Genomic DNA, 16,021 nt, shown 5'->3' with positions numbered 1-16,021 from the left:
CATTATCATTTAATTAAAAAGTAAGAAATAATCTTCCAAAGTAAAAACCCAGAATTCATCAAAACCAAGCTTATTCTTATCATTATTAAAATATCAAAATTCTCTAATATGGATTAAAAAAAAATATATTTAACTTTAGTATTATTCTAATTAAACGCGAATATCACAAGAGCATTTAAAAAAGATTTTTTAATATTTCACAACAAAATCGTCATAATTAGTAAAACACAATTATGTTATAATAAGTCAATAATATCCGGTATCCCTTACCACAATTCTGATTTTTTTGTCATTCTTGGTGATATTATCTATGAACCCAACCCGCGTCTCAGTCTCATCAATGACATCAATAGACTGGGTTGAATCGGATTTCATTCTCTCTGAAACATGCTAGTTTTAATGACGGATGTTAAATCTACTGAACAAAGGATTATCAAATTTTTCATCCTATTTCCGTGTAATGGCAATATATAATAAATATAACATGCGAGAAGTACATTACTAAATTACAATGGTAAATTTAAACTTATTTTAAAAATGAACTAACCCTACCTATAGACGCAGCTAAATTATGCATTCTAATATTATATATTAATTAATAACATTTTTTCTTCTAACGAAGAAATTTATGTTGTATTATTTTTCATTGATGTCAAACTTTAACAACATAATTCTTAAAGTTTTTTCTTAATATTCCTCAACTTGCCAAAAATCATTTTACAAAAAATAATCACGTTTTAGGTATCACGACATACAAAACAAGTTGGTTTGACGTAAAACCGCCAGATTGCAGTAAACCTCGGTTCGCAGATACAGCAGTTAAAATTAAAATATAAGAATTTAGATAAAGACTTAAAATTAGTACGGAAATAAATGGAATCAACATAAATTTTAAGTGGTATTAATAACAGAAGGAATTACATAATCGTTAATATAATAAAAATAAATTCAAATCATCACTGAAGAATGTAACATTATAGATCATTAAAACAACAGAGGGGCAAGGACAAGTTGCACATGAACTATTAAACAGCACAATTAAAAAACAAGTGCTTAATATAATCTGAAGATTCGGCCACAGCTCCCATATCCTAAAGAATATATCGAAGCTTTGAAAGAAAAATCCAATGCACGAAAAAAACAAGAATATCTTCCATGAACGTTAAGATAAACGGATTCCAAAGAAGAAAAACAGCTACCACAGGCAAAAAACAGCTTTCAGGGCAAATACACCGCTTTGGGAAGGGAGAAACAGACACCTTGGAGAAAAGATAGCTTATAGGATTTTGTGGATTTGAAACCGCTTCCAGAATAAAAACACAGCTGCTCGACGGGGAAAAAGCTTAACTGGATGCAAAACAGCTTCAGTCTCAGGAAACAGCTTCTCATAAAACAGCTTCAAGTGATGAAAAAGAGCTTCCAGATTCGACTTTCCGGTGGATAAAGAATAGTAGAGAGAACTTGAACTGCTTGGCCTTCTGTAATATTATGCTGCAGAACAGTTGAGTGATACATGAGGGTGGTGGTGTTGAGACAGCATTGGGTGGGGGAGTGGGGGTGCTTGGAATGATTTTCCTCTCTTGGTTTCTTGAGATCAACTCAGTTTAGATAAAAACTTCATCGCAACGGTCTGAAAATAAGAATTTAGTATTAAAATTCACTGTGTACTGTGCCGAATATAAAGCTCAGGACAAAATATAATATAAAAAGGCTCGAACCTTCCTGATAAAGAGAAAACTTCTGTCTAAAAACTTTACAACACTGTGAACCAAAATGATAGTGTTATAATTAGTTATTACAATTCAGTTCTTACGGACATCAAATCTTTCAAAACAAAAAAAAAGGAAGAAATTTAAACGTTCGCACTCAGATCTACAAAGTACAGAATTAAAAAAAGTTGGAACAAATAACTTTGTTTGTAATTTATGTAAAAGAAATAGAGGGCGATAATCTTACCGTGCAACATTAAATAGTAAAAAATACATTATTTATCAAAGAGAGGTTTGGAATTCTAAGAGTTAATTATCAAAAAAATTATTATTTTCTCCCCGATATTGAATACTCTGATGCTCAATGAATAACCCCTAGATATCTAACCTGTAATGTAAAACAAGATCTGACATTGATTTCCAGATAAAATGTTTCACAGTTCTCAAATCCAGGTTTGGATCCAGAACCTAAAACATAAAAAAATGTAAATTACATAAAAAATGTAAAATATGTAAAAAATGTAAAATATGTAACAAATGTAAAATATGTAAAAAATGTAAAAAATGTAAAAATGTAAAATATATAAAAAATGTAAAAATGTAAAATATATAAAAAATGTAAAAAATGTAAAAAATGTAAAAAATGTAAAAAGTGTAAAAAGTAAAAATGTAAAAAATATAAAAAATGTAAAATGTAAAAAACGTAAAAAACGTATTTTTTTATAAAACGTAAAAATAACAACAAATATAAAAAATTTAAACAAATGTAAACAAATGTAAACAAATGTAAACAAATGTAAACAAATGTAAACAAATGTAAACAAATGTAAACAAATATAAACAAATGTAAACAAATGTAAACAAATGTAAACAAATGTAAACAAATGTAAACAAATGTAAACAGCTGCAAACTAAATTTTAGCACTTGTACACAAATGTAAACTAATGCAAACAAATGTAAAATAACGCAAACAAATGTAAACTAATGCAAACAAATGTACACAACTGTAAACAAATGCAAACAAATGTAAAACATGTAAACAAATGTAAACGTAAAAAATTTAAACAAATGCAGACAAATGTAAACAAATGTAAACTAGTAAACAAATGTTAAAAAATGGAAAAATGTTTAAAAATGTAAACTGTATCTAAAAAACGTAAATAAGTGTAAATAAACGATACAAATGTAGACAACTGTAAACTATGTACAAACTTTTGACATTTAATTAATGACATTCCTGTAATTTCTGCAGTAATTAATTTACTATCAACAGCACAACCATCTGTCTACTTAATGTTCATCATATACCATTACCAACTCTTTTTCCTGTTCCCAATCTACTACTGCCGTACCACCGCCACTCCAATTACCTGGTCATTGCAGAGCAGTTCAACTCTTTCCTCTGCTTGACTATTTGACTCTTCCCGGTCTTTTCGTTCTCCTAATCAAAAATATTTTAATCTTTATGGTCCAGGTGACCCTCTTTATCCCACCCCACCCCCCCAAGGCCTTAAATTTAACTCCCTGCTAACCTGTCGGAGTACCCCCGCCACTCCCTGATTCACTCCCTCCGTTCATCACTTTGTCGTACACATGCTCTATCACCTAGGCACAATATTTATTAAATAAATATATAATTATAAGATCTGAAAGGGAACCCGACATGGAACCCGCAGACCGCCCTCAGGGTGCAGAGCTTTTATTTGAAATCATGGGAGAATGAAACAATTTTTAATGAATATAAAAATTGTTTTTAAACTGTAAATTCAGCACATTTGTCTCCTTGGATATCTTGAGGTATCATTTTTAGTACCCAAGTAAGTTAAAATCCTAAGTAATATCAATGTAAGTTTTTTCAGATAATATTCCAACCATGGCCGGCTTAGGATATTTAATTAAATCAATGTTATTCACTCTTCAGTTCAAGCTTTGAGAAGTGTGATAGCTGAGTTCCATTAACAGGTCTGGTGTGGGAGGTGTGGACACTGTAAACGCCCTTGCGCCGGGCAAACTGAAGAGCAGTTGTTCAATCTAGTCTACATAGTTCAACTACGTCTCTCTATTGGTTCCTGTCCAATCTATCTGGTTAAGTACACTGTACAGTTGGCACATTGATTCAACATTTTATTTTAAAATATTAATAATTATTATTAATTCTTATCACGCTTAGAAAATAACCTTTTGCTAAAGAAGACCATCCAAACGGTTTTATTGTTTCAATCTTTGTTTATTTGTAGTTTTTAGGATTTAAAGTAGTTTGCGCTTATTAAACAAACCCCATTACAGTTTATTTATCATGAATAATATATTATAAGGTTTTAAACCGTTCTCTCTAAATTATAAAAATCCTACCTTTCTGATCTGTAGGAAGTCGTTTGCAATCAACCGTTCTCTCTTGAATGTTTTATATCCCAGGGTAGAGTGGGGTAATACGAAGAATGTAACCTGGAACAATCATCTCAATTTACTTCAAGATTGATGTCGACGCTCCGAAGTGTATCTATAGGTTCATTAATACGTTCTTAGCTCACCTATTCAGAAAGTTGTATCCACATCCCCACCCTATCCCAACCTACTTTTCCCCTAATTAACCCCCCCCCCCCCTATTTCTCGATTCTTAAGATCGCAACATTACACAGCAGTTGATTTAATCAATTGGAACGCAAATTAGTGTACAAAATAATAATTTTTTAGTATTATTCGCGAATTTTTTAGCTACAAATTACAAAAAAGCATTTAATTGAACAATTAAGATATCCATTTAAGGAATTTATCAAAATTCTCTTCGTCCCTGTTTATATAATACGCACCTTGATGAACTTTGGCAGTTTCTTCTCGACGACGATATCCACAACCCAGGCCGGGACGGTTTCATTGAGGAGAACTCCTTCCGTTTCTCCACCAGCATCCCGGGCTAGTAATCTGATACAGGATGTGGGTTCAATTTGGATGAGTTTATTTCTCCGATCAAACATTACAATAACAAAATCTGCATCTGCACAAGTAATAAGTAAAGTATACCTGTATAGAGTTCTGCCGCCAACCTCACTAAAGATGACCGGCGTGTGTCCTGGAACCTGGAAATATTCGTTCCCGTTTCCTGTCCGGGATCCGTTTGCACCCTGAAATATGAAAACTGTCAAACCAGTAATCTAGGTTTTTGAAAATATTTTTGTATATTTTAGATGTATTAATTTGAAGGTTTCTGCACCTGCTCCATGTCACTTTCGTCCTCTGTGTTGTAAGGCCTGGGCCAGTACTCTAATAGAGCCTGGAGCAACAAACCACCGTAGTTCACCTTCTGCTCCAGACTCTCATCCGGAGCCAACCCCGTCTCTCTTAATTAAATTTAAAAAAATAATCAACATGTTTAAAAATAACCAAAATGTCTTGACACAATAAAAAAATTAATATAAAAAAATTGTGAGATGTATTATTTTAAGAATTGAGAGATATTTTTTTTACATTTTACTTTCGTTTCACAGAATGTAACTGTTGATTATTAAATTGGATGCAAGTACTCTGGGTCAACTTAATACCTGGCGGATACCCAGGCGGAGAGGCAATCGTTCTCGTCCTGCCCAAGGTGGATCGTTAGCATCCCTGTCTTGAGGTCCACCGTGAACCAGTTCGGGACAAACACCGTCTGCTGTCTCTCCTTCACTGCCTCCTCGAAGTCAACCTTACCCAATTCCTCCATCTTACAAGCCTGAGTTGGAAATAAATAAACACCGGGGTCAACTATTGGCTCAAGCTCATATTGAAAATTATTAAATTATGCGCATTTTGAGCCACCTCATAGCATGAAGAAGTCGAGTTTTGTTGTAACCAATGATCTAATTAAAATACTTAAACTATATAAAAATGCAATATGCGGCTAAACTTGGCAAAGTACATCAGTTTATGTGGATTTTCTATTAAAATGAAGTACGATTATATCGTTTCATTGATATAATATTGATATATGATAAAAAATATGCGTATACTTTTTCCATACTGCAATCTTTGACGCATTGGTCGTCGGTCGTCGTTACATTACAAATTTTTTGGGGACCAGTGAAGATCATACTATTGATTGATTGCTTTGTAAATTAATTGATAACTTTATCAAAAAATAATTTACCTTTAAAACGTCGTAAACTGCAATATTTTCCTCAGTATCCTTGGTAACTATCCTTCTCTTATCATTGAGTACAGTGTAGGTTTTTATACTTGGTCCTCCTCGGATCGCTATATCATGATCTTTAATAATAGGCTCCGGTCCTTCCTGCGTCTCCGTCCCGGCCAGGATACGATTGGAGAGGGTCCAATGGTTGATCGTACTGTCGCTGGTAGCAACCCACAGACCAGACTTAACATAGGGTTCAAATAAATTGATTTTCATTTCGCATAAAAATTACGATTGAATCAAAATTTTAATTATTGTATTTCTTCATCAGGGGTGTTTTAGGAATTTGTCCAGGGGGGGGGGGGGAGGGCTTATGAGCATGAAATGTAAAACAAAAATTTTGTAGAAAGACATATATTTATTGTTTGTAAATATTTGACCTGGTCCGGGGTCAGAATCATTTTAAGGATTGGTGCAGTTTCCCTGCAGACTAGAGTATGCCGGTCAGCGTGCCGTAGATCGGTCAGGTACAGGTTCTTATCCCGACCAGCACTGAACACCTATACCAGAGGTCATAGAGCACAAATAGAAAATAAGAAAGGGTAGCGTAGATTTCAGCAATATGGATGGAATCATAAAAATGATATTCATTATTTGTCAATGCTAATGTATTTAATGAAATATAATTTGTCGAAACTATTGTTATTGTAATCCGGATCAATTTTGGTCCTACGGATAAAGTAATTTCTTTTAAATATCTTTAAATGTTTAAACAATCAGAACCTACACAATAATCTATGCTATAAGGCCATAAGAGATCGCGACCATACAAGCTTGCTGTGGATATTAAGCTCTGACGAGGCAGATAGCACTATTTCATTCACAAGTTCGGACCTCAAACCAATTTTCTTACCTGGGTAAAAGTATCGTTAGGTTGGAGTGCCCAGACCCCCTCGGAGTGCGGATGATAAGTATAGATACAGCGCTGTTGACCCAAGGACCACAGGCGTACTGTACCGTCACTACTCCCAGACAGACACTGTGTACCATCACGGTTCAACACCAAAGCCTAAAAATATATTTTTTTATTCTGTATTTGTATCGAGTTTTAAAGAATATAAATATTATTCTTAATGGTGTCGTGTCAATTAGACTACTGATCAGCATAGCTAACATTCGTTTAAACTATAAGGCTTATTTGGACTTTAACGTTCATAGAACTAGACCGAATAGTCCAAAAGAACAGAACTTTGTTCAATTGAACTAAAAACTACGCCGAGAGAGTAACCAATAACCATGACAAATAAATTTCTTAGTATTTTTAACAAATGATGCAAACAGGATGTTGTTACAATTTAGTCCAAATAAACACACTAATCTTTAACTTTAAATCGGTGGTTCAAAGTAATTGAGTTTTTGCCACAAACTCAAATTTTATAATCCCTATATCTTTGCAACCAGATTGTGTAAACCGATGATATTTCAAACTTAGACTATTTGATCTAATAGAATTCATAGTTTGAAATGTCAAAGGTCTACGATATCGGGTTGCTAAGATATAATGGGGGGAAACATTTAGAGTTTGTGGCAATAACTCATTTCCTTTGAACCAGCAATTGGTAGTTAAGCGACGTAGCTCAAATTCCTTAAATTTGGTCCAAGGGACACATTCCTAATTCCTACCTTAACGTTATCAGTGTGTCCTTTAAGTTTCATAAGTTTAGCACAGGTTCTAGGATCCCATACTCGTAAAACCTTCTCCGTGGACCCGCTCACAATTACAGTTCCTAAATAAAACACTCAAAATAAAAAATAAAAATTCACGACGCGCAGGACAAATATTAAGAGAGCGCATTTACTCGAAGCTTTTAAGTATAGATTCTAATCAAAATATTCGACGATTTAAAAAAATTGACTTTTATTTTTAAATTGTATAGTTTAAAAAAAGGCCCGTCTTCTTTTGGTTTACCTCAAGACAAAACATAAGAAAATTGGACTTGAGACTAATTAAATAATTGTAAGAGAAACAAAAATGAAATACACTAAAAACATTTTCTAAAGTTTGATAAATATTACCAGACGGATTCATGGCCAGGCTGTAAATAGAATCCTTGTTCCCGTTGAGTGATGATGTTGTGACCGTATTGTTGCTGGCGGTCAGAGCGGTCAGGGTGGTCACATCCCACAAGAAGATTGCTTTGTCTAACCCGGCAGACGCAACCTGCTCCCGGTCCTTGGCGTACGCCAGGGCCTTCACGTAGTCCTTGTGAGTTCTGAAAATTGAAAATTTATAATAAATGTTTTTTCTTAGAAACAATAAAAAAGATTTTGTGGTTTTTCTATTTTTAAATGGATAGGTGCAACTTTCATAGTTGGCCATTGAAGAATCCTTCATCGTCAGCCTGTGGACGGGTTACTGCAATACATATACAACCGAGTTCTATTTTGAATTAAGAATCTGGTAAATTATGAATCCAATGAATCCAAGAAAAATCTTCCCTAAAAACATTCTATGAACTGTCAGGCAAAAGTACCTAAAAGGATGATCCTAGGTTTGGGTTGATACATGAAAAAATAGGATTGTAAGAAAACAAACAGTGTGTTAATTTAAATAGAACAAAAATTAAATGTTTAAAGTAAATTAACATATTAAAAATTTTAAAAAGGTTTAAAACTGAAATTATCATTAGTTAAAGAACGTGGAATATGTTTGCAACCTGATGGATTATCTTTTTTCTAAGTCAACTTTTCTATGGAAATACTCGAAAATGTTATAAATTGAAAAAGACGAAGAAAAACGAATATATCTCGGTAGTGTACACAATTTAAGTTAAATAAAGGTTAGTAAAGCTGGTGGTACTTGTCATTAGAAATTATGTATAAAGCTCATGAAAATTATTACAATTGGATTCAGATAACAGTGGAATTTTCGCCATTTTCATTTCTCTTTTAACTTGAAATGTCATTTAAGATTTTTAATTTGCAATTAAAAGATATTGAACAAGTGCCCTGAACCAGTGAACATTTATATACAAGTGCCCTGAACCAGTTAACATTTATATACAAGTGCCCTGAACCAGTGAACATTTATATACAACAAGTGCCCTAACCCAGTTAACATTTATATACAACAAGTGCCCTGAACAAGTGAACATTTATATACAAGTGCCCTGAACCAGTCAACATTTATATACAAGTACCCTGAACCAGTGAACATTTATATACAAGTGCCCTGAACAAGTGAACATTTATATACAAGTGCCCTGAACCAGTGAACATTTATATACAAGTGCCCTGAACCAGTGAACATTTATATACAACAAGTGCCCTGAACCAGTGAACATTTATATACAACAGTTAAAAAATAAACAAATTGAGTAAAATAAATTGCGCAAAAGGAAGAGGAAAGACATTAATTTCACGGTTTTCTGGTTTTCTCTGTAAGAGGTCTGTTAGCTTTATCACTATTTCTCTACCTTAATGTGGACATACAGAACCCTTTGTGTGCATTCCAAACTTTAACTGTAGTATCAGAGCTAGCAGAGATTATATTCTTCCCACCACAGCAGAGCTGGATATCATTCACCCAGTCTGTGTGGTGCTCCATACTCTTAAATAGTTTAATTTATAATTAAGAAAACGTTAGATCACTTCCAGTCAGGGTGGTATATTTTCAGAATTACCCCCATGGGGAGGGGGGTGGGGGCAGGTTTTTGCATGCTTTTTCATACTTCTAACCCAAAAATTCATTAACTTTCCCCTAAAAACCATTTATTTTCCCAAATTCAGAGAATAAAACTCTATTTTTTTAATACCTTTGGAAACAACGATTTAAAAAGGGTGGGGGCCGGGTGGGGAAATGATTTTTCGAGAAAATATACCCCCTGCAGTTCAATTGTTATATTTTTCAAGAACGTTGGAAAAATTTCAAATATTAACGGTCAAAAATTATTATTTGAATTGTTGAAATAATCTATTAGTTATTCATTTCTAGGACATATTTGTGAATGAAAATTAAAGTTTAGCGTATACATTTCAAAATACTGGAAAGGAAATGGATTTTTAAAGAGAGGAAATAATTTTACATAATTCAATGCTTTTCTGTGGATTAATTGTACCTGGAGATAAGGTTCCTTTGGGTTTGCAACATTCCAGGTTCTGATAATAGAATCCCGCCCTGCGGAGTAGAGACGCTTCAGTACAGGATCATACTGGAGAGAGTTAATCCCGGCTCTGTGACAGTTCTCCTTCTCCTCTCTTAATAATTCAATATTCAGATTTTAATTTTGTAACAGAGAAACAATCTTTTAGGTAATATTTAAACAAAGTACACAATATATGGATGTGCGACGTGGGTGTATATATATATATGTATTTTATCAAAATTATTGCTATTACTATGTAAACTTTTTAAAGGGAATTTATTATTGTAAGGATTCATTTGAGACCTATTAGATGTTTTTATGACGCATTTTTGTTTAGTAAAAGCGCAAATTTGATCTTTAAAATCCTCTTAGATTGTTTATTTTACAGGGATGATTTTGATAACAAGTTTTTTTTTAAATTTAACATTGAATAATTAATTGAAACAATTGTACTTTGCATTATACTTTAAAAACAATTAAATTTCATCTTCCAGATGAGATTAATTTTTTAGAAAAAAATACATTACAACAAAATCTAAAAGTTTTTTTTCAATAGTACAAAATGTAAAATTATGATTTAAATTAAAAGAAATCATTCCTACCTGATCACAAACGAAACCTGAACCTTTCGTCTCCCGGACATATTACTTGCTTGTCTCCAGGTTCTACATTCTTGATTTGCTAGATCTAATTAACATGCTTCTCTGAAAATATATATTAAAAACTTTAATTAAATCCATAAATTACATATTCGAATTGTTCACACACAACCAAGATTTCTATGTCAAAACCAAAAAAACAACCAATATTCATAAACAAGAAAGCATCTTCTAAATATCACAGAAGAATCAAATATTGTAAAATGAAAGATTGTAATTGAAAACGAAAAATTCTTGGCAAATTTTTTTAAAAGTTAAAAGTTTTCTTAAGAATTTTATCAATAAATCATTAAAAATAATGTACTTATTGTAAAGTTATAATAAATTAATAGTTCGACTAGTTTTACACAAATTAAATATTTTTTCATCAAGGGTTGAGCAAGTTATGGCATGAGCAACAAAAAAACTAGGCCAAATGTTCATGATGTACGCATTTATATACTAGAAATAAATATATATTATAATAATTATGCTAAATATATTCTAATCTATTGAAATACTAATTTATTATTAGTTGGAAGACAACCTTTAGAGACACTGATCAGCTAAGGAAAACTCATTGTTTTAATAAATTACACCGCTCTCAATAAAAAAAAAACTTTGAGAGAGTAAAAAACAAAACTACAGAAATTTAATGGAAGCTCCTTTTAATCATCAAAATTGATTGTATCAGGGGGTAACTTTAAAAGTTCTGAAAATCGTGATGAACTGGTTTGATTTCTAAATACTCTGCATTATGGTGTACTTCTCCTTTTTGTCCATCTTCTCCTTCTCTGGACTAGACGTGATGTTGAGCTGGAGAAGGGAGAGAGGGGTAGCTGAGTCCTCGCTCAGGATTGAGGGATAGTATTGCCTGAAAATAAAACAATCTTTATAAATATTTGGTCGGTTGTTTTTCTGTTGGTTTGTATCCGCTAGTCGTCAAAACGACTGAACTGAGAAGGTTCATCACACAGATGACATAAGCGAAAGTTTTAGGCCCGTGAAGATTAATATATTTTATTTATACACATATCCCAAAATAATTGCAGTGTACACAATAAAAACGACAACAAATCACAAACTAATTGGAGTGCTTTACCTGTAAACAAAACACGCGACAACAGATCTCAAATTAATTGCAATGCGCTACCTGTACAATCACGCGACAACAAATCCCAAAATAATTGCAATGCACTACCTGTACACTAAACATGACGCGACAACAAATCCCAAATTTATTGCAATGCGCTACCTGTACACTAAACACGCGACAACAAATCCCAAATTAATTGCAATGCACTACCTGTACACTAAACACGCGACAACAAATCCCAAATTAATTGCAATGCACTACCTGTACAAACACGCGACAACAAATCCCAAATTAATTGCAATGCGCTACCTGTACACTAAACACGCGACAACAAATCCCAAAATAATTGCAATGCGCTACCTGTACACTAAACACGCGACAACAAATCCCAAAATAATTGCAATGCGCTACCTGTACACTAAACACGCGACAACAAATCCCAAAATAATTGCAATGCGCTACCTGTACACTAAACACGCGACAACAAATCCCAAAATACTCCCAACGACAACATCTTGCCAATGATGATGATAGTCTGCAGTTCTAAAAAAAAATATTTATAAAAATTAAAAGCCTAATTCTTCACAAAATCAAATCAAATCAGATTCCTTCATCATCATATTTCCGCACTGCAGTACTAACTGGTATTTTAATGTCCATTCTTTAACCGTTATTTTTGATGGACTTAGCTTTGATTTCCTTGAAACGATAGTTGACTACCGACTACTCGTTATTTTCTTACTTATATCAGATCTTGAGTAAGGTCTTTAATCTTTATATGTTAGCTTGTAAAGTATTGACGTTTCTTCACTAATTTCTTAATCCAATCATTTATTTAATTTTCAAAAAACCACATTTTTTTTACCAACCTTGACATAGCAATAGAAAGTGGAGCTAGGAGTAGTCCTAGAGATACAACTAGTTTCCAGCTTCCGGTTTCATGTCTAAATATTAGAAAATAATCGGAAATGTTTCTAACTTTCATCAAATGTTCTTTACCTATGATAAAATGATCTCAACCTATGATAAAATCTTCTCTACCTGTGATAAAATCTTCTCTACCTGTGATGAATATGCTCTACCTGTGATGAATATTCTCTACCTGTGATGAATATTCTCTACCTATGATAAAATGATCTCAACCTATGATAAAATCTTCTCTACCTGTGATGAATATTCTCTACCTGTGATGAATATTCTCTACCTGTGATGAAATGTTCTCTACCTGTGATAAAAAATTCACTATCTAGGATGAAATCTTCTCAACCTATGATGAAATCTTCTCTACCTGTGATGAATAAATCTACCTGTAATGAATTTTCTCTACCTGTGATGAATATTCTCTACCTGTGATGAATATTCTCTACCTGTGATGAATATTCTCTACCTGTGATGAAATGTTCTCTACCTATAATAAAAAATTCTAGGATGAAATGTTCTCAACCTATGATGAAATCTTCTCTACCTGTGATGAATATTCTCTACCTGTGATGAATATTCTCTACCTGTGATGAATATTCTCTACCTGTGATGAATATTCTCTACCTGTGATAAAATGTTCTCTACCTATGATGAAAAATTTACTATCTAGGATGAAATGTTCTCAACCTATGATGAAATGTTCTCTACCTATGATGAAATGTTCTCTACCTATGATGAAATGTTCTCTACCTATGATGAAATGTTCTCTACCTATGATGAAATGTTCTCTATCTATGATGAAATGTTCTCTACCTATGACGAAATGTTCTGTATCTATGATGAAATGTTCTCTACCTATGATGAAATGTACTCTATCTATGATAAAATGTTCTCAACCTATATTTAAATGTTCACTACCTATGATGAAATGTTCTCTACCTACGTTAAATGTTCTCTATCTATGATAAAATGTTCTCTACCTATGATGAAATGTTCTCTACCTATGATGAAATGTTCTCTGCCTATGATGAAATGTTCTCAACCTACGATGAAATGTTCTCTACCTGTGATGAAATGTTCTCAACATATGATGAAATGTTCTCTACCTATGATGAAATGTTCTATACCTATGATGAAATGTTCTATACCTGTGATGAAATGTTCTCTACCTATGATGAAATGTTCTCTATCTATGATAAAATGTTCTCAACCTATGATTAAATGTTCTCTACCTATGATTAAATGTTCTCTACCTATGATGAAATGTTCTCTACCTACGTTAAATGTTCTCTACCTATGATAAAATGTTCTCTACCTATGATAAAATGTTCTCTACCTATAATGAAATGTTCTCTACCTATGATGAAATGTTCTCTACCTATGATAAAATGTTCTATACCTGTGATGAAATGTCCCAACTTTGCCTGAGAAGTAAAGAAAGACGAACCCCCAGGCTGCAAATGAGAACGAGCTGTGTCCACTAGGGAAGGATTTTCTTCCCTCAGCGATAATTTTAGGATTTCCGCTACATTCTTAAATAGAACTTCATTCATTTTCACTGAATTAAAAGGAGTTAATTTTTAAAAACTAAGCACATTTACACAAAAGTACAGAAGATATGTTGTAATAAAAAAATATTTGAATTCTTCAATGAGATTTCTCAATAATGGTTTAACTTTTTTTTCCAGTGAAATAAATTTAATACTTTAATTTTCAGATTTTCAAAGTAAATTAAAACTGAAAAAGTTCGTTTTTTCGAATGCCAACGGATAAAAACATTTCTAAGAATGTGTTGGTTTTTTAACTATATTTTATTGATTTTAATGATCAATGAATAATTTTTATCATAACCTACCTAAATGATCATAGTTGAAGGCATCTTCCGGAATTTTACCATCAGGCCAACACCGATATACAAAATCAGGACGAAACCTGCATAAAATCTTCATGAATATAGATTTTCAGAAGCCCTGTGTACCCCTTGACATGCCCCTAGCCAACCTGGCCCCTTAAAACTGACATGTATATTTTTTCTTATCAATTGTCAATTTTCAGCACACTCACGTGCACCAAAAGACGTTTCAAGGTTTTGTAGATTAATTTCTGATGACGAATATTGTACAAAAGAAATAATGGCTTACAAGTCATTAAAGGTAATAAAAATATGCAAGTTTAAACCATATTTTCTTTTTTTCTTACCCAAAGTTATGGATATCCCCCCCCCCTCCTTGTGTTGCAAAAACCTACGTTTAAAATCTTGTAATTAAAAAACAAACCTTCCAACACACAGTTTAATAGTATTAGTGATCACACCGTTCAACGGGATTATCAAGGTCGCCGCCAACATTGCTGCGCGTAGGTCAACCCGACATCGGCGGTAACTGAAGCAGGTTAAGACGGCCATCAACGGGACAATCGTCACCATCTTCCACAGCACATGACCAGGGAAGTAGGAAGCTGTCTTGGGATTTCGATACAGCCAGATTTCTTCAGGTTGAATTTTTCTCACGAACGGATCCCGCAGCTCCAGGTCCATGAAGAGTAGGAGAAGGATAACTCTAATAGCAGCTTCTCCGATATCATGATATTTCCATTTACTTCTTCTATTTCCTCCGACAGAAACCATATTTATAAATATATTCTTTAAACACTAGAAATTTTCAGTTTCAAGCTATTTTGATTGGTTCACTTCATTTTGTCCTGCAATTACAGATATTAAGATTAAATAGGTAATGGGACACTTTCGGGGGAAAATAAAGGACGGGGGGGGGCAGATATACGACATACTTTCTGACCTAGCAGATAAAAAAAAACAATGAAAAATCCCTCCAGGCACTCTAAGTGAAATGATAAAGTTTTTTTTGGTAATTTCCTAATAAACGGTTATCGGACCCCCCTCCCACCCCCCTCCTATCAATTTTGTACATGGATCTCATATGTAACACATGGATATAATTGGTCATGTGGCCGCAGGGCCCGGCCCCCTAGCCTGCCTAAGCCGCGGCGCTCGGCTCCCTAACTTGTCCTAACCGCAGCACTCGGCCCCCTAGGCTGTCCTAGCCTTAGCGCTCGGCCCCCCTAGCCTGTCCTAGCCTTAGCGCTCGGCCCCCTACCCTGTCCTAGACACAGCACTAGGCCAATAAATTGTGTTAACCTAACCTGACCCTAAAATAATATTAAAAAAAATAATATTTATGCTGAAGAATAAGTGCTCATGTACAAAATTGATAGGAGGGGGGCAGGGGTGGTCCAAAAATCATATACTAGGACGGACCCAAAATAATTTGTACTTAGTATCTTAGTACTTTATATCGTAAGAAAATCAAAATCTAAAACATTAGCCTACAAATCATATTATAAACACAGGCATAAGATCGTTGGAATGTCAATAAATTGTAAAAAC

At 33.5% G+C, this 16,021-nt stretch overlaps 2 protein-coding genes across 2 annotated transcripts; both read right to left on the bottom strand.

The window, feature by feature from the left end:
* Positions 1–379: 379 nt before the first annotated feature.
* On the bottom strand, positions 380–10,684 carry LOC111695906 (WD repeat-containing protein 48). The gene is made up of 17 exons (XM_023465373.1): positions 10,566–10,684; positions 9,937–10,075; positions 9,295–9,428; positions 7,895–8,091; positions 7,502–7,605; positions 6,732–6,887; positions 6,259–6,378; positions 5,834–6,061; positions 5,250–5,419; positions 4,922–5,048; positions 4,732–4,832; positions 4,521–4,632; positions 4,063–4,155; positions 3,243–3,315; positions 3,081–3,151; positions 2,098–2,177; positions 380–1,630 (listed from the first exon to the last, which is right to left on the bottom strand). Exons 1-17 carry the CDS (start codon positions 10,604–10,606, stop codon positions 1,618–1,620), a joined length of 1,959 nt encoding a protein of 652 aa, XP_023321141.1. The 5' UTR covers positions 10,607–10,684; the 3' UTR covers positions 380–1,617.
* A 247-nt stretch (positions 10,685–10,931) lies between these two features.
* LOC111695904 (phospholipid phosphatase 5) lies at positions 10,932–15,320 on the bottom strand. Its single transcript, XM_023465372.1, has 6 exons — positions 14,895–15,320; positions 14,474–14,550; positions 14,018–14,150; positions 12,567–12,641; positions 12,160–12,240; positions 10,932–11,475 (listed from the first exon to the last, which is right to left on the bottom strand). The coding sequence occupies exons 1-6, from the start codon at positions 15,242–15,244 to the stop codon at positions 11,343–11,345; spliced, it is 849 nt and encodes a 282-aa protein (XP_023321140.1). The 5' UTR covers positions 15,245–15,320; the 3' UTR covers positions 10,932–11,342.
* Positions 15,321–16,021: the final 701 nt, after the last annotated feature.

Source organism: Eurytemora carolleeae, unplaced genomic scaffold (assembly GCF_000591075.1).
Source record: "Eurytemora carolleeae unplaced genomic scaffold, Eaff_2.0 scaffold142, whole genome shotgun sequence".
Taxonomy (NCBI): domain Eukaryota; kingdom Metazoa; phylum Arthropoda; class Copepoda; order Calanoida; family Temoridae; genus Eurytemora; species Eurytemora carolleeae.
The sequence above is the reverse complement of the archived record's forward strand: the minus strand, read 5'-3'. Positions and strand labels throughout refer to the sequence as shown.

Coding starts and splice junctions, on each gene's coding strand:
- LOC111695906 (XM_023465373.1), bottom strand. CDS start 10,606: ATGTCCGGGAGACGAAAGGTTCAGGTTTCGTTTGTGATCAG. Junction 8,092..9,294: donor TTCTGTATGTCCACATTAAG/GTAGAGAAATAG, acceptor TTCAATTTTCAG/AACTCACAAGGACTACGTGA. Junction 4,156..4,520: donor AACTGCCAAAGTTCATCAAG/GTGCGTATTATA, acceptor TGATTGTTCCAG/GTTACATTCTTCGTATTACC.
- LOC111695904 (XM_023465372.1), bottom strand. CDS start 15,244: ATGGTTTCTGTCGGAGGAAATAGAAGAAGTAAATGGAAATATCATGAT. Junction 14,151..14,473: donor CTTCAACTATGATCATTTAG/GTAGGTTATGAT, acceptor GTTCTATTTAAG/AATGTAGCGGAAATCCTAAA. Junction 11,476..12,159: donor GTCGCGTGTTTAGTGTACAG/GTAGCGCATTGC, acceptor TTTTATTTTCAG/GCAATACTATCCCTCAATCC.